At 49.1% G+C, this 18,806-nt stretch overlaps 1 protein-coding gene across 1 annotated transcript in view; it reads left to right on the forward strand.

Moving 5' to 3' along the window:
• The window catches only part of Not1 (CCR4-NOT transcription complex subunit 1), a 145,462-nt gene that overhangs the window by 88,048 nt on the left and 38,608 nt on the right, over positions 1 to 18,806 (forward strand). The window contains 5 exon segments of the mRNA XM_077646286.1: positions 449 to 604; positions 5,218 to 5,364; positions 15,873 to 15,977; positions 16,113 to 16,229; positions 16,336 to 16,545. Of these exon segments, the coding sequence (XP_077502412.1) occupies positions 449 to 604; positions 5,218 to 5,364; positions 15,873 to 15,977; positions 16,113 to 16,229; positions 16,336 to 16,545 (735 nt within the window).

Here is an 18,806-nt window from a genome sequence, read left to right on the forward strand (position 1 = left end):
GTGTGTTACGGGAGGAACGTTTGGCAACTGCATAGCAGTGCAGAGTGTGTACGTCTATAGTTGTTGTAACTATATCACGCGGCTTTTCTTTGTGTCATTTCAAGCATTCTAAAGTTTCTCAAGAGAAATGGAACCAGGTTGTGTTACTGTATGTAAGACTGGGCAGATGGATGTAACAGTTTGATATGGCCTACGATCAGTTTTTTTTTCTATCTTTCTATGAGAAGATATGGTGAGATTAAACTGTATCATCTGTGGTAACAATCGCCTTTGGGTTGTGCTCTGTTTGAGACTCTGCTGTTGAAAAGCACCCTTGACTGGGAAGTGTTGAAAGAACCGTGGTGCATTGTGCGGTGTTCTTAGTGATGGAAACATCCTAAGCAAGTCCTTCTTGTGTCTAGGCATGACCTTCATGAAGTGCACTCTTGCTTTCTGATACATTGTGCAGGACTTTGCATTAGATCCTGAGGAGTCTCGATTGCGTGCAGCAGCCCACCACATGGTGCGAAGCCTGACAGCTGGCATGGCCATGATTACCTGCCGTGATCCTATGTTAATGACCATCAGTAACAACCTTAAAGCTGCGTTTCACACTGCTTTGAGGGTAAGTACATAGAATCTACATGAAATAAACATAGAATCTACATGAAATAAGTATTATATACTGAACAATCAGTATATTTATCTGGTCTCTAGTCACAGCAGCTCGTTAACATGAACACTAGGAAATAGCATTGGTGGGATTTCTGTTAAACTTTTATTTATGTTGATGAGAATTGAAAATTGAATGCCGAGTTTTGATATATGATTGGCACCAGCTTTTTTTATTTACATGAGGAAAGTGACTTTCTAATGGTTGATCCTCAGTAGATGTGTGTTATCCACTGGTTGTTTTGAGAGAGCTTGGTCTATGATTTTCTTCCATGATTGTAATAGCATTGATTGACTGCACTGCATCACTCCCTCATATTGAAAGGATGAGTTCATTTTGGTATTGGTGCTTCTTTAAAAAATTAGCTATGCAGCATTGTGCCTGTATGCATCAGTGCTACACTTGTTAGCGTTTTATTTCTACCGACTTCTTCAAACAAGTGGTGGTACAATCCATCACTTTGTGACATTATTCATCCCATCCCTTGTGGGTTGAACAAAAGGTAAAACGGCTTAGGATGAGCATTAGGATGTGACAGCTATAACAATGTAAGTTTGGTAGGCATCCAAAACTAATTGTGCTGTACAAATAACAGTGATCCATCGGGATGTGTTTTGTGTTTCGTTGGCAGGTTTCGATTTTGACAATTTTAGCACTTGCTCTAGAATTGGGCTGTTTGCCTAGATCTGCCAGGGAAATTCAGCACAAAATATTCTCTGTGCATCGTAATTTACCATGTTTCACTGGATGAATGTGCAGCCTTTGTCAAAAGTATACTGCCCTCGAGTTTTTTTCAAAGCCACGCAGTGGTGTTCTTGTTGCTCTCCGGGAGGTCTTCAGCTGAGAATGGGTGAGAACAAGAATTCCTGTAGTCTTGAATAGTTCTGGCATGCTCTTGGCACAAAATGAGCTGCACTGCAAGGCCCAGAATTAAACCCTGTGGGCTGTATACAGTGAAACTGGTTATAGGGTTTTGAATGTCTCACCTCAAAAACGGGAATCAAAGTTTGTCTTGCAGTTTTTGAGGTAGCAATTTGAAAACCCTATAACTCATGTTCTATGATAAGCAGGATGATAACTCTACCCTTATTGCATTCCTTGATGTCAATATAGACCAGTGGCATGCATTTTAACAAGTCCTCTGCAGGAAAATTTCTTGAAAGTTCTCTGCTAAAAATTACCTAAAATATTACGTAAGTGCACGAGGACGTGTTTCACATAAAATTAAAAAACATATTTGGAATCTGCACTCATAAATGCATTTTTTTCTGAAATTTCGTAACTGTGGCTTCATTAATAAAACCTTTTTTCTAAGACCCTCTTCCCCGCTTAAAGAGAACAAATGCACTACGCAATATCGGGCAAGCCTCACCAGGTAAAAATGTGCATGAAGTACTTTGTGCAAGATATCCCATAGAAATGGTCTTTTAAAGGCAGTTATATTTCAGCTATTATTCAACTTTTTGTCTGCATAATTGTCTGTTTCAAAATTTGCTTCTTGTTGGGCAAGCCATTTCTAGAATTGGAGTTCAGCTGCTCCAGAGTGCTCCAAAGTGCTCCAATATATGCTTTTGGGTTCTCCAAAAGTTGCTCCAAATCAAGGCTTGGCAGCAGTACAACTGTCTATTGCAGCACTGCAGGAAGTTTTCAGCTATCATGCATGCATCCTACTCTTGTTCTGGAGTAGGAGGCAAGCATTGTGATAATGCTTATCATTTCTGGTGTTACTGCCAAGTGCACAGGGATGAGTTGAGCAGTGCTAAGGCATTGCTGCATTAGTTGTTGAAGCCTGCATGGGGAAGCAGTTTCGGGCGGAGGCTGAGTGAAATGATGAGCTGCCTGCATGGTCATATTGTGTGCCTCAAAACGTCTTGAGCGAGTCTGGCTCTATCATGTCATCTCAAACATTGATCAGTTTTTATGCACATATGTTCAGGGCATTGCTGTTAGCACACGCACCACATTAATACTGAAATGCCTCCTCGCAAAGGAGCTTCAGTGTGAGTGCTTGCAGAATAAGATGGGGATGTACCATATTTACTCCCACAATGGACCTACTCACATAATTTAACATCATCAAACACATCGAGATGGGGAAAAATGTATTTCTATGATAGCCACTTGCTGCACACAGATTACAGAGCGAAATAGTCATGAATTATGTTTGTCCATCTTCATTGCCTCGGAGAAGACGCATTTTTCAGTGTTATCGATAGATTCTGAATGGCTGAGACAGTGGCCTTCTGTATCGATGCGCAATATTGATGAACCATGCTGAGCGCATGGAGCACGTGGGCGCAGGTTCTTTCAAGCCCTTGTCACAATTCGCATAAATGTGTCCTGGTTATCCGCAACTGCTGCATTTTGCTGGAGGTGAATGCTAGACACGGGTGCTGTGTGATATCATTGCACGTTAAAAAACTTCAGGTGGCCGAAATTATCTGGAGCCCTCCACTATGGCGCCCTCATAGCCTAGTTCGGTTTGGGATGTTAAACCTGGTAAAACCAAACCAATCTGCTGGCATCTTATTTAATCATTAGTCATAGTGGTGCTTAGACATCGCAGTAGATGTCAAAAGCAGCGGTACTTTATTATTCACATTCTTTTACTCAAATGAAACCAGTAAAGTGCCAGTTACAGTTGGTATGGCAAACTAACAGAACTGGACAGCAGTTGCACTATGTCTGAAATTTTAACATTGACTCTGGGATGCGTAATGAATCCGTGCAAAAGCCTTGTACAGACACAGACCAGTTTTTCCGACTTGGTAAATACTTGGTGGGAACTGAAAAATGAAAATTCAGGTGGGAAGAGAGTCTTAAAAAGTTTCTTAACGAAGTCAGTTATAAAATCTTCGGGGAACATGTATTTTTTTGTGCTGATTCTAAATATGCCATTTAATTGCATGTAAAACAATTCCTTTAGCACTTCTTAATATTTAAATTTTTTCTTGTGAACAGCTTTAAACTCTTTCCTTACCGCACCACAGGCCATCGGTCATATGACCAACATTTTGAACCTGCTGCCAAAAATTAAGAATGCGCTCCTGGACAAGCTTCGGCACCTAGTTTGCTCCTGTAACACAATCTCCTGGTTTCAGTTTTGCTTTTTTCCTTTCCTAACACGAGGAGGCGACATGGAAAATGAAACTGACCAGGCGTAGTTCGGCGGTCCCCTGTATCAGGGTGTCAGTTTTGCCGTGCGCTCCTCAAAGGCAAAGGGCTACACTGAGCACTTTTGTGGGTTCTTATGTTGCCGCTTTTTTTTTTTTTTAGAACAACAGTGGTGAGTAGAAAAGTGCTTAGATGTTCGGATTTCAGTTCCGATTGGGAGACTCGCATGTGTTTCGTTCAACATTCACGTTGCATTTTATGTAGTGTGCTTGATTTGTAAATGATGAGGGTGGTTTTATTTGGTGATTTAGGTTCTTCGCAACATACTGCCAAGATATTTGAACCAAAGAAAAGCCACTCCCCCTTTTCACCGATAGAACCCATTCGCTACCCACCGAAAAAAAGAAAAATGGAGAAAATGAGGAACTGCAAGCTCTGCTATAACAAAAGAACAGAACTCATAACAAGTGTAATGTGCAGTGTATCGTATATCTACCTCCACTTCATGTCCTCGCACAACTGCATTCTTTACTGGTACAGCAGTCACACTGCTTAACTTGAAAAGCCGCGGAAAGTGCAGTGTATTATGTATTCGGCTGAACATCACAAGAATGGTGGCTAAGAACATGTGCGACGTTTTGTATATCTTAATGTTCGTAATCAACTTCTGGCTCAGTGCAGCAGCTTATTTTTGTTTTGTTTGTACTCTTTTTTGTTACCAGCATATTTAGCCAACTAATTTTCGAAAAGTTTTGCACACACAACCCTTGTGTTGGTGTGGGTTGGTTTCTCTTGGCATCAAGGAATGCAGTAAGGGTAAATTTATCATCCTGCCTATCATATATCATAGAACTTGAGTTATAGGGTATTGAAGCTGCCTCTTCAGTAAAGGGCATATACAAACTTTTCTTCCTATTGTGCAAGTTTGCAAATAGTCTTTTTAGCACGGTAGTGACAGGCGGGCAGACCATGCCAGAAGCAAGCGCCTCTGATAACCCTTCGCCCCATCCCTTAACCTACGAGTTGTGGCAGCGCCTGAGCTGAGGTGGATGTTGTACTGTGAACCGAGGCATGCTTAGGTCAGTGTTTCTTGCACACTCTTCTTTGCAGGCCACCTTGAAAGGAAATGGGTGCCATTATGAGTGGCAGCAATGAGATCAGAAATCGCCATACAGTGCCAGAGTCATCTGATTGTTGCAGTAGTGACTGCTCTAGTCTAATTCAGTCCAAAATATAGAAATTTTGAACTCTGCAAAGTCGTACACATTGTATTGAGGGGCACAGTAGTCTCTCGACAATGTCCAGAATATTCTGCGAGTTCAAATTATTGGAGTCGAGAAAAGTTGGTTGGTGGCTGTAGTATATCTTTCTTGATAACCATCATTATAGTGCATAATGGCAATGCTATATGTAATACTGGCCCAACTTCCTTATTTTCCCTGATTGTACAGCTTCAAGGAGCTACTCTTCCTCAGAAGGAGCTCCTGGAGCAGGCGACTACAGTGGTGGCTCAAGAAAATGTGGAGCTCGCCTGCTGTTTTATTCAGAAGACTGCCATTGAAAAGGCCATCCCTGAAATTGACAAGAAGCTTGGCCAGGCATGTACCTTTTGCCGTGCATAAACGAGTTTGTTGTTGTGTAGTGCACTTAGTCAAACCCCGTTACAACGAACACCACAATAACAAACATTTCAGATTAACGAACTTTTAAGAAATCCCATGTTGACTGCTTATAGTTTCAATGTAAAAATATTTCACTACCGTAAAAACCGGAATATAGGTCGAACTTTTTTTCAAAAAAAAAACATGACGAAAAGCAGACCTCCGTCTTATATACCGGTCATTGGCGCAAAACTATGCAAGTCTTCCAACAATGGGCAGCTGAAGTCAAAAGCCTTCATCACCATCAGCAGCAGCGCGGCGTGGCGATGTTGTGGCATCTCCATTTTGCGTTTCCGTTATTGCAAAGCTATTTTGGTTAAAGGCTACTTTTTCACAATTTGTTTCAAAATGAGCGGAACCCAACGGCAATTCACCGTCGCCTTCAAGAAAAACGCGATAGGGTATGCGGAATCTCAAAGCAACCTGGTGGAACAGCGCAAATTTGGAGTATCTGAAAAGAGCCTTCGGTACTGGCTGAGGCAGAAGATGCGTATTACAAATTGCAGCAACCAGAAGGAAACATCATTCCGTGTGTGGACCACAGGGTATCCAGAATTGGAAGGAAAGGTTGCGGAGTTCGCGAGCTGCATGCAAGATCGCTACCTGTGACTGCCGAATGCATCCGCGTGAAAGCAGTAGAGATCACGGCACGGAGCGGCGAAAGAAGCGAGAGTAAGCGCATGTGTACACATGCGCGTACCTCCTTTGTTTTTGCCTCTCTATGCCGTAATGATAAGGTGCTTACAAACACGCGGGTCGATGGGCACGCGATACTGTTAAAAAAACTTGCCGGGTGTACCTATGAGCAGCATTTAAATGAGAATAAATACTGTCACCATTGCGCAACCTGTTGAGTCTCATTTGTTTCAATGTAAGGGTGACTTTCAGTACTTTTTTCATTGAAAAAGATTTTTTTCATTTTTAGAATTGGTTAGTTGGGGGGTCGACCTATATTCCGGTCCTACCTATGGTGCGGTTTTTTACTACAACTTCAGAATAACGAACATTTCAGAATAACGATCGTTATTTAATTTCCGTGTCATCTTAACACCTCAGTACTACGAACTCATATCCCAAAATGCGAGGATTCTTAGATTTCAGTGTATCCGTCATGGCAGTCGGAGCTCTAAGCTAGCAGACGACGCAGAGCGAAGAGCGGGCGCCTTGCAACTTGCTTCCCGCAAAAACCTGAGATGGCGCGGGAGGAGAAAGATGCGGGCGGGGGCTTTTTTTTTTTTCCTTCTCCGTTGCGGAGGCAACGACGCACCAGGTTTTGTGAGTGGAGAGGCGGGGATCATGGGCTCGTAAAAGTAATTAACGCGGAAGTGGGCCTTTTCTTTTTTTCCTGTTGCGGAGGCGACGACGCATCACGTTTTTCTTGCTTGTTTTCTCAGTTGCTTGCATGCTGTTACCCGTATCAGGCCTGTTCATCTTGTTTTTGTTCTGGTTATATTGCCACGGACCTGGCTCGAGCTCCCTGCGCGCTAAGCAGTGACGAGGACGAAGTGGTCGCGTTCGCGTGAGGCGTGCTCGAGCTGGCTCTGTTCTTGGCGATTAAAAACCTCGGCCGTTCTGCGGTCCCCCTCTACGTCTACGACTGTTCTCCGTCTGGCCTGTGACATCTGGTGGAGGTCGCTTGGGTATTCTCGGCTGATGCTCCATCCTTCCTCGGAGAGCCGAAGCACAAGCCCGGTGCCTCTTGTGCGAACCCCCGTCCATCGTGTCAGCCGCAGGCTCCGCGGCTTGTCTCCAGAATTCGGACTCCAGCCTCAAGAGAGCGCACCCATGGCTACGACCACGGCAGCAAGGTCAGACAGCGCCCTGTTCATACCTGCTTCTTTTGTGAGCCTGCAAAATCCCCGGATCCCGAAGCCCTTTCACGGCGGATACTCGGAGGACGCCCAAGACTGGCTTGATCAGTTCGAGCGCGTTGCGCGTTTCAACGGCTGGGACGACAGTGCTAAGATCCGGAACGTTTACTTCAGCTTAGAAGACGCCGCTCGGATCTGGTACGAAAACCGCGAGACGAGTCTAACGACGTGGCAGGACTTTCGTCGCCAGCTGTTGGAGACTTACACCAGCAGCGATCGCCGTGAACAGGCCGAGCGTGAATTGACCGCTCGCATTCAGCTACCAAACGAGAACGTAGCATTCAGCTACCAAACGAGAACGTAGCGATGTACGTGGAGGAAGTGACGCGCCTCTGCAACCGAGTGGACCCGACCATGACGGAAGAGAAAAAGCTCAGACACCTGATGAGAGGCGTGAAAGAGCAATTGTTCTGCGGTCTTGTGCGAAGCCCGCCCAGAACAGTCGCCGAGTTCCTCTCCGAGGCTGTGCTCATGGAGAGGGCGCTCCAGCAACGGTACAATTTCTACGACCGGCAGCTAAACCCTATCTCGGCTCTACACCCCCTGGATGCTGCTTCGGGGGCCAATACAAGCTCCCTTCGGGACATCGTGCGTTCTGTGGTCCGTGAGGAGCTGCAGAAACTTCAGGGGATTTTTCCTGTGGACTCTCTGACTAGCGCCATTCGGGAGGAAGTTCAGCAGGCGCTCAGATCGCCCGTCGCTCCAGTAGAGCCGCCACCACAGCCAGCTGCTTGGCCGCCAGCGACGTATGCGGACGTGCTGCGCCGTCCTGCGCCGGTTCCCTGCACGCCACCGTATGCCCCTTCGGTAGTCACAGTACACGCCGAGCAGCCGGTTCCCTACTGGCAAGCTCGAGGACAGGCGCCGAGGAAGACCGATATTTGGCGTGCGCCAGACCGACGTCCCCTGTGTTACCATTGTGGCGAGGCCGGTCACATCTTCCGGCGGTGTCCATATCGGCCTCTGGGATTGCGAGGCTTGTCTGCAGGTAGTCCCCGTCCGCGGCATGCCGAACAGCCTCAGGAGTTTGACGAATACGTCACCCGCCGGCGTGGTTCACCACCTCCTCCGCGCCGAACGTCCCGATCGCCCTCACCTCGCCATCCGTCGCCTCATCAGTCCGGTTATGGACCTGGTGCACAGCGTGGGTCCTCGAGCCCGCACCGGGAAAACTAGAACAGGCGACCTTTGGAGGCGAGGCCGCCGAACGCCGTATTGCCGAAAAGCTTCCACCGACGCGCCGACTGACCCTTCCCGAATCGACGACCACGATACCGATGACGACGACGAAGACGGCGCTGACGACTGGGTCTGGTAAGACCAAGGTCTCCCTTGACATACCCGTGCTGATTGACTCTAAGGAGGTTAGCGCACTAGTGGATACGGGTGCGGACTACTCGATAATGAGCGGTAGGATGGCTAAGGTGCTGAAGAAAGTTATGATGCCGTGGGCAGGGTCACAGATACGTACGGCTGGTGGCCACGTGGTTACGCCGCTCGGAATGTGTACGGCAAGAATTACGGTGCGCGGATGCCCGTTCGTGGCAACGTTCCTCATTTTGCCTGAATGCTCACGAGACGTCATTCTCGGTCTCGACTTTCTTCGAGAAAATGGTGCGACTATAGACCTTCGAAATCGATTGGTTACATTTTCAACTGAACTCGCTGCCACCAAACCCGCCCCCGAGAATTGCAGAGCCGCACTGCGTATATCCGACGATGCCGTAACGGTGCCTCCACGGGCGAGTATTCTGGCTAGGGTCACTTGCGACGCGCCACATTGCGGACAACGTGTTGTTGAGCCAAATGTCTCTCTTTTGCTCACCATGGGTGTTTGCGTAGCAAGAGGGCTCGCCTTTCTATCTGACGGTCGCACTGAAGTCCTCGTGACCAATTTCAGTAATGAACACCGCCATTTATTTGGTGGCACAGCCATCGCCCACGTCGACCCCGTCCAAGAGGTGGCTGAGTGTTTCGCATGCCTAGAAGACACGCCTGGTGAAGTTGATGAAGAGGCAGTACGCGCCGTTCACATAAACGAGGGCCTCCCACCCACAGAAAGGCAGCAATTGCAAGAATTGTTGCTGCAGTTTAAGGACTGCTTTACCTCATCGTCTAAGGTACGTCAGACGCCCATCACTAAGCATCGGATAGTCACGCACGATGGCGCGCGCCCAATACATCAACAGTCTTATCGCGTATCTCCCCGAGAGCGGGAGGCCATCCAAACGCAAGTGAAGGAGATGCTCAATGACGGCATAATCCAGCCATCGAATAGTCCCTGGTCGTCTCCTGTCGTTCTCGTAAAAAAGAAGGATGGCACGCTGCGCTTCTGTGTGGATTACAGAAAGCTTAACAGCGTAACAAAAAAAGATGTCCATCCGCTACCTCGTATAGGTGATTCCCTCGACAGACTGCGCCAAGCAAAATACTTTTCTTCGGTAGATCTGCGCAGCGGATATTGGCAAATAGAAGTTGATGAGAGGGACCGGGAGAAAACCGTCTTTGTCACCCCGGACGGCCTCTATGAATTTCGTGTGCTCCCCTTCGGACTCTGCTGTGCTCCAGCAACGTTCCAGCGAATGATGGATACCGTGCTCACCGGCCTTAAATGGCAAACATGTCTAGTATACCTGGATGATGTAATCATTTTTTCAACAACGTTTTCGGAACATTTGCAGCGGCTCAGAGTGGTGTTAGAAGCTGTCCGATCAGCTCATCTTACTCTAAAGCCGCAAAAATGCCATTTTGGATTTACTGAATTGAAGTTTCTCGGGCATGTCGTCAGCTCCGAGGGCATCCGGCCAGACCCTGACAAAATTTCTGCCGTCGCGGACTTCCCGGTTCCCACTGATAAAAAAGCCGTCCGACGATTTCTAGGCCTTTGTTCGTACTACCGACGTTTCATAAAAAACTTTGCTAAGCTGGCCAGTCCTCTGACGCGCTTGACACGAAATGAGGAGCCATTTTTGTGGGGTGCCGAGCAGCAAACTGCTTTTGACGATCTACGACGTCGGCTACAATCACCACCAGTACTAGCCCATTTTGACAATGATGCCGCCACTGAAATTCACACGGACGCCAGCAACGTCGGTCTTGGAGCGGTTCTCGTCCAGCGTCCGAACGGTGTCGAAAAAGTAATCGCTTATGCTAGCCGTGCACTTTCCCGTGCAGAGTGTAACTACTCTACAACTGAGAAGGAATGTTTGGCCGTAGTATGGGCCATCACAAAGTTCCGCCCCTATCTGTATGGCAGGCAGTTCAAGGTTATTACTGACCACCACTCATTGTGCTGGTTGACAAACTTCAAGGACCCATGTGGCCGCCTAGCACGTTGGGCATTACGCTTACAGGAATTTGACTTCACGATCATCTACAAGTCTGGTCGCAAGCACACCGACGCTGACAGCTTGTCGCGTTCACCCGTGCAACCTTACGAAGGTAACGCAGAAGACGAAGCATTCCTTGGTGCAGTCACGTCGTCCGACATCATCGCACAACAACGTGCGGACGACGAGTTGAAGCTGCTCATGGAGCATCTAGAAGGTCACCATCCCTCGATACCCTCCCACCTGGCTCGTAGGCTGCCATCCCTATGTCTTCTAGGCGGAGTGTTGTATAAGAAAAACTCCGCCTCCAGTGGTAAGAGTCACCTTCTGGTTATACCAGCCGCCCTCCGCCACGAGATCCTCCTCGCCTGCCACGACGAGCCGACCTCTGGGCACCTTGGATTCACGCGCACACTTGCCAGAGTGCGGCAGAACTACTATTGGCCCAACCTTGCCTCATGTGTGAAGCGATATATTCGGACCTTCCGTGAGTGCCAGCGTAGGAAGACGCCACCTCTGAAACCGCCTGGCATGTTGCAACCTATCATGCCTCCTAACATACCCTTTGAACAAGTCGGCATGGACATCCTCGGACCATTTCCCTTGTCGTCGGGAGGAAACAGATGGATAGCTGTTGCAACCGATTACCTGACGCGTTACGCCGAAACGCAGGCTCTCCCTCAAGGCACAGCGTTCGAAGTTGCGCACTTCTTTATGCGTGCAATAGTGCTTCGACATGGCGCTCCGTCCGTCGTCATCACAGACCGAGGGAAGGCATTTACAGCTCAGCTTGTCCACGACATCTTTGAGCTGAGTCACACCAGCCATCGAACAACGACAGCATGCCATCCCCAAACAAATGGGCCCATGTGGCCGCCTAGCACGTTGGGCATTACGCTTACAGGAATTTGACTTCACGATCATCTACAAGTCTGGTCGCAAGCACACCGATGCTGACAGCTTGTCGCGTTCACCCGTGCAACCTTACGAAGGTAACGCAGGAGACGAAGCATTCCTTGGTGCAGTCACGTCGTCCGACATCATCGCACAACAATGTGCGGACGACGAGTTGAAGCTGCTCATGGAGCATCTAGAAGGTCACCATCCCTCGATACCCTCCCACCTGGCTCGTAGGCTGCCATCCCTATGTCTTCTAGGCGGAGTGTTGTATAAGAAAAACTCCGCCTCCAGTGGTAAGAGTCACCTTCTGGTTATACCAGCCGCCCTCCGCCACGAGATCCTCCTCGCCTGCCACGACGAGCCGACCTCTGGGCACCTTGGATTCACGCGCACACTTGCCAGAGTGCGGCAGAACTACTATTGGCCCAACCTTGCCTCATGTGTGAAGCGATATATTCGGACCTTCCGTGAGTGCCAGCGTAGGAAGACGCCACCTCTGAAACCGCCTGGCATGTTGCAACCTATCATGCCTCCTAACATACCCTTTGAACAAGTCGGCATGGACCTCCTCGGACCATTTCCCTTGTCGTCGGGAGGAAACAGATGGATAGCTGTTGCAACCGATTACCTGACGCGTTACGCCGAAACGCAGGCTCTCCCTCAAGGCACAGCGTTCGAAGTTGCGCACTTCTTTATGCGTGCAATAGTGCTTCGACATGGCGCTCCGTCCGTCGTCATCACAGACCGAGGGAAGGCATTTACAGCTCAGCTTGTCCACGACATCTTTGAGCTGAGTCACACCAGCCATCGAACAACGACAGCATGCCATCCCCAAACAAATGGGCCCATGTGGCCGCCTAGCACGTTGGGCATTACGCTTACAGGAATTTGACTTCACGATCATCTACAAGTCTGGTCGCAAGCACACCGATGCTGACAGCTTGTCGCGTTCACCCGTGCAACCTTACGAAGGTAACGCAGAAGACGAAGCATTCCTTGGTGCAGTCACGACGTCCGACATCATCGCACAACAACGTGCGGACGACGAGTTGAAGCTGCTCATGGAGCATCTAGAAGGTCACCATCCCTCGATACCCTCCCACCTGGCTCGTAGGCTGCCATCCCTATGTCTTCTAGGCGGAGTGTTGTATAAGAAAAACTCCGCCTCCAGTGGTAAGAGTCACCTTCTGGTTATACCAGCCGCCCTCCGCCACGAGATCCTCCTCGCCTGCCACGACGAGCCGACCTCTGGGCACCTTGGATTCACGCGCACACTTGCCAGAGTGCGGCAGAACTACTATTGGCCCAACCTTGCCTCATGTGTGAAGCGATATATTCGGACCTTCCGTGAGTGCCAGCGTAGGAAGACGCCACCTCTGAAACCGCCTGGCATGTTGCAACCTATCATGCCTCCTAACATACCCTTTGAACAAGTCGGCATGGACCTCCTCGGACCATTTCCCTTGTCGTCGGGAGGAAACAGATGGATAGCTGTTGCAACCGATTACCTGACGCGTTACGCCGAAATGCAGGCTCTCCCTCAAGGCACAGCGTTCGAAGTTGCGCACTTCTTTATGCGTGCAATAGTGCTTCGACTTGGCGCTCCGTCCGTCGTCATCACAGACCGAGGGAAGGCATTTACAGCTCAGCTTGTCCACGACATCTTTGAGCTGAGTCACACCAGCCATCGAACAACGACAGCATGCCATCCCCAAACAAATGGGCTCACAGAACGCCTGAATAAAACACTGGCCGACATGATTTCCATGTACGTGGATGTGGAGCACAGAACCTGGGACCAAATACTCCCCTACATCACATTCGCGTATAACACTGCGACTCAAGAAACAACCCGCTTTACACCATTCCGTCTAGTCTACAGCAGAGAAGTGCGGATGATGCTGGACGCCATGCTCCCGTGCGTGGATGATGCCTTGGCACCAGATGCGGGCTCCTTTGTCGAACAAGCCGAGCAAGCTCGCCAGCTTGCTCGTTTGCACATCACAGCTCAACAAGACACGGACTCCAGACGTTACAACCGGCGCCACAGGGAGGTTACCTACAACATCGGTGACCACGTGTGGGTGTGGACCCCTGTCCGCCAAAAGGGATTGTCCGAAAAACTGCTGCACCGATATTTCGGACCTTATGAGGTGCTCCGTCGTGTTGGAAACGTGGATTATGAGGTTGTTCCACGTGGAACTGTGGCTACCGGTCGTCGGCAACCACGGACTGACATTGTGCATGTAATGCGACTTAAGCCATACTTCTCGCGTGAGAGCGATGACGCTCCACTTTAAACTGTGTTCGGGTTCTGCGTTTTAATTTGTTTCTTTTTGTTCGTTTTCTGCTTTGTACATACCCTCGCATCGGGACGATGCTCTTCTTTTTCGGGGGACTAATGCCACGGACCTGGCTCGAGCTACCTGCGCGCTAAGCCGTGACGAGGACGAAGTGGTCGCGTTCGCGTGAGGCGCGCTCGAGCTGGCTCTGTTCTTGGCGATTAAAAACCTCGGCCGTTCTGCGGTCCCCCTCTACGTCTACGACTGTTCTCCGTCTGGCCTGTGACAATATTATTGTGTTAGAAGTGCGTGCCGGCGTTTGCGTTGCCATGAGCTCAACAACTCTACTACGGCGAAGAAGCGAAAGCAGTTTTCTTTGAGCGAGAAAGTAGACATTCTTCGCGAGATAGAAGACTGGAAGAACCAATCCGTCGTGGCTAAAGAACGTGGAGTGGCGTGGTCGACGATCGCCACGATTCTCAAAGATAAAGAGAAAATCTTTAAGCACCCGCAAGAATCTCAGCTTACCCCATCAAGGAAGCGACTGCGGCTCGGCGATTTCCAGAATATTGACACAGCAGTGCTGACTTGGTTTAAAGACGTGAGAGCACAGAATGTGCCCGTGTCAGGCCCAATGCTGCAGGAGAAGGCGCGGCAGTTCGCTTCAATTCTTGAGGTCACCGGCTTCGAAGCGTCTTCTGGCTGGCTCCACCGTTTTCGCCAACGAAACGGCGTAACCTGGCAGTCTGTGTCTGGCAAGGAGAAGGCAGCAGATGAAGTAGCAGCAGCCACGTGGAGGGAGGAAAGCTTCCACGAAATGGTCAAGTCTTACGCAGCAGCTCATGTTTTTAATGCAGACGAGACTGCCTGCTTTTATCAGCTTCTCCCGGACAAGACAATGCATTTTAAAGGAGAACAGTGCAGAGGAGGCAAAAAGTCGAAGCTTCGCGCCACCGTGCTGTATTGCTACAATGCAGATGGCACTAAAAAGTTGAAGCCTCTAGTGATCGGGAGGTTTTCGAAGCCGCGCTGCATGAAAAATGTAGTGTCGCGGCCGTGCCAGTATAGGGCGAATCAGCGTGCCTGGATGACCCGCGAGGTCTTTTCTGAGTGGCTGCTGACGGTAAACGAGAAGATGAGGAAGGAGGGGCGGCACATTTTGATGATTGTGGACAATTGCTCGGCGCACATTGTCAACATATGGCTCACGAATGTGCCTCTCAAGTATCTGCCGCCAAACTGCACATCAGTACTTCAGCCACTGGACCAAGGAATAATAAGGAGCGTGAAGTTGCACTTCCGGAAGCGCCTTGTTCAGCGACTGCTCAACCTGCGCCTGCAGCGCTCGACAGCCATCAGCGTCCGACAGACTGCGGAAATGCTGACAGGCGCATGGTGGAGCGTCACATCCACCACCATCCAAAACTGCTGGAAGAAGGCCGGCCTGACGATCACAGATGGCCAACCACAAACCGATGAACCGGCAGCGGAGGACAGTTCGAGCGAGCTTTGGAGCGAGGTGGCCGAGCAGCTGGCCGTCGATCCTTCAGTCACATTTGACGACTATGTCCAGTGTGACGAGGCGACGTGGACCTCAGCGGAGCTTACCACTGATGACATACTGCAGAGCGTCCAGGGCACGGCGACTCAAGATGAGGAATGCAGCGACGACATGGACGATGACGTTACGGCTGCACCCGAAGACTGCGACGAGTCCGTGTCGGCCACAGATGCGTTGGACTGCTTGCGAAAACTCCGCATATTTATAGCCAAAAGCGGCACAGCGACCGAAGGCGTGCATAAGAATGCGGACGGTCTGGAATCGTTTGTGCTGCAGAGTCTGTGCTGCACCTGTCAGAAGAGGATCACGGACTATTTCAAAAAAATGTGCCTTGTCTGACGATCACGTATGCATTGTGTAAGAAACGAGTTCAAGGAGGTACCGTTTCAAAGGTAGGACTTTCACTATGACGACCTTTCAGAATAACGAACATTTTCCCACGGTCCCCTGGAGTTCGTTACACCAAGATTTCACTGCATATCTGCAATTTTTTTGTTTCTAGGAATATGAGTTTCGCAAGAGTGCTCGCAGTGAAGGCCGGCGCTACTGCGATCCTGTTGTCCTGACGTATCAAGCAGAACGGATGCCCGAGCAAATTCGGCTCAAGGCAAGGATTTCAGAACAGTGCTGCACTCCTCACGTTAAATGTCACCTGAACAGTAAATTTTAGAGCTAAGTTGACACATTGTTCTTATTGCCGTTCTTAGCATGTTTTCTTTTTTTTTCATTAATGTGTGTGCAGGTTGGTTGTGTGACTCCACAGCAGATGGCTGTATATGAGGAATTTGCCCGGAACATCCCTGGTTTTCAACCGATTTCTGAAAGAGACCAGCCTTCTTTGTTTCTTCCAAAACCTGTGGTTAGTATTTATTTTTTCATTCATCCTTTAGGGCATGATTAATGTCTCTGAAGCTACGTATTCTGCTTTTCTTTTATGCAAATGATAAAATGTTGTATTTTCCTAGGTGCGACAGACTGGCTTTGCGAGTTCTGTGGATGACATGACGCACCTGTATGACAAGATTGTTTCCGAGCTGGAGCAGCAAGTCCATGGTCTTTTAGGCACTGTTGTACCCTCAAACCCACAGGTTGCAGCTCTGCATGTGCTGCATGAGGCTGTACTGGTGGCACGCAACTCTAGAGAAGCTGTTACAGCCATGGCTCTCCTCCAGAAGGTGTGTCATATCGCTGCTCGGTGCAGTCAGTCATTACTGTTCTGCTTGCTCTCTTGCACGTAGGCGTTTTCTGGTGAATGATAAATGGTTGAAAGTGCATCCGAGAAGTCTGATTTTTTTAAATGTGGTAAAACTTCAATACTTTGAAATTGTTTTTGTATGTGTTATGTATGGACTACGGTGCAAGACTATACAATTGACTGATTTTTCGGACTCTAGGGGAATGCAAAATTGTCCGAAAAATCAAATTATATCGAAAAAAATCACCGACTTATTCTTAATAGGCTGGATATTGTGGTCAGTAGTTAAGTGCACTTGTGTAGCTCCTCATGACTTAATCTTGCCACCTGTCGTCTGTAAGCGCGATGCGCGGTGGCCCTTTCATGAGCATGGCATACGATGGCTGTACTGCCTTTGGCACGTCGCCGATGAATGCATGGGCTGGGACTAAGTCTAGACACGAAAGTGAACCCGCCACTGCAGGAGCTGCGCTTTGCCTGTAGTACGAAGGGCCTGGAATGATAAGAACCAATAAACGGTTGGAGCAAGTGCTGTGTTGGCGTTGACCTCCGAATTTAGGCCTAGAAACTAGAGCCAAAATCAGAGTCGTAACCGGCAGTATGCTCTTTGCGGAGGCTTGTGTATAATGGCATGCATCTTGCCTGTCATCAAAACGGGAGTTGTTGACAGTTTTATGATAGAAAAGTCAGGGTTCCGGTTCTTTTGCATGGGTGCACCGGCCTTGCTTTGCAATACATCACCATTTTCTTCTGCGCTCGCTGTCTTTGTGAAGCCATATGCTTCTCATGGTCTTCGCTGCTACCTTTTCCTGTAGTCTGGACGGAAGATTTGGGATAGGATCCAAGAATGGTCTGAATTCGAAACTATGCGAGCACAGTATTCCAACTCGTGGAGAATATCAGCCCTGCCATTTACAAGGCTCCTTTTAGCTTCCTTGCAGATTTAGTTAGGTTCCACTATACACATTACACAGCAGCTTCGGCATTGGCGGCGAATGCCAATGAGATCCAAAAAATCGAGCAGTCAGCCCCGGTGCATCAGAAATTTCAGGTGCCTTATACATTAGCTTTATGGGCGATTTCGTGGTGCTGCAAAATGGCCCATAAAGTGCGCGAAAAAGTCCGAATAATCAAGCACGACTGAAAAAAAAATAGGGTTTGTAATTTTCAGTTGTCGACTGTATTGGGGGGGTTGACACTGCCCAGCGGCACGACCAGATCTTGTTTGCTGCTCCTCTTGCTGCATTTTAACACTTACAAATGTCACCACGCAACATCGGCTGGTCGAGTCACCGGTTTGCAGTGGCTGTACTGCAAGCGTTGCGCGATTGTTCTGTGCCACAGTGTGTTATGTGTGATTTAAGTGCAACAGTGCACAGAAGGATTGAAAGTGCTGTCGACGTGGAGGAATTTTTTATACTTGCAGGACTGCATGAATGGGTGGAGCAGCATTGAGGATGTGGCCCTGGGGCCCTTCGGAGCTCGTTAAGGCCGATTCGCACGACGGTCCGTTTGCCTGCAGCCCGTGCATCACGTGTTCATGCGCTACTAAAAACTGGCCTGCGATCCAATGACGTCAAGTGGATGCAACGGACCAAAAGAGCAGATGACGCGCTGAGTGTACCACTGTTGCCAGATTACTTTAAAGCGTTTTGCAACGCTGGTCAAACTGGTTTTTCCTCCCGACCCATGACTGCGATTGAAGGGTGCAGGTGCGGCCCTTTGTCCAATTCCTCAATGGCCTGGGCCGTCTTGCTGACCAGTCGATCGTTTTGTCATGGTAGCGAACGTAGTGCAGCTTGTCAAAACAGCGCTCCAGCTCAACGCCACTCACCGAAATGCGGCAAGAGCGGTGGTTGTCAGAGCTAGTGCGCGCGTCTTCGCGGGCCGCCGCTAATTCCTGCGAGGGGAGAGGCACTTGAACTTCCCTGGTTGTCCAGTCCGCGGGCCGACAGCACGCCTCTCAATTTGGTCACGCACGAACACGTGATGTGCGGGCCGCGGGCGAACGGTCCGTCGTGTGAATCGGCCTTTATCGAAATACATTCATTCCTAGGTTTTTTTCGTTCATGTTCGCAACTGCTGGGTGCTGGGAGCACGGTTAACTAAAGCGCCTCCTAAAGATAAACCGCCAGCCTCAACACGCACGGTGCCGCATTTGGGCCAAAGAGCCAACACATACTTTAAAACATTGCTTCAGCAGTGTAATGAGCCAACGCTGTGGCACAATGAGGCCCGCCG

This window comes from Amblyomma americanum, chromosome 1, assembly GCF_052857255.1.
Source record: "Amblyomma americanum isolate KBUSLIRL-KWMA chromosome 1, ASM5285725v1, whole genome shotgun sequence".
Classification (NCBI taxonomy): Eukaryota; Metazoa; Arthropoda; class Arachnida; order Ixodida; family Ixodidae; genus Amblyomma; species Amblyomma americanum.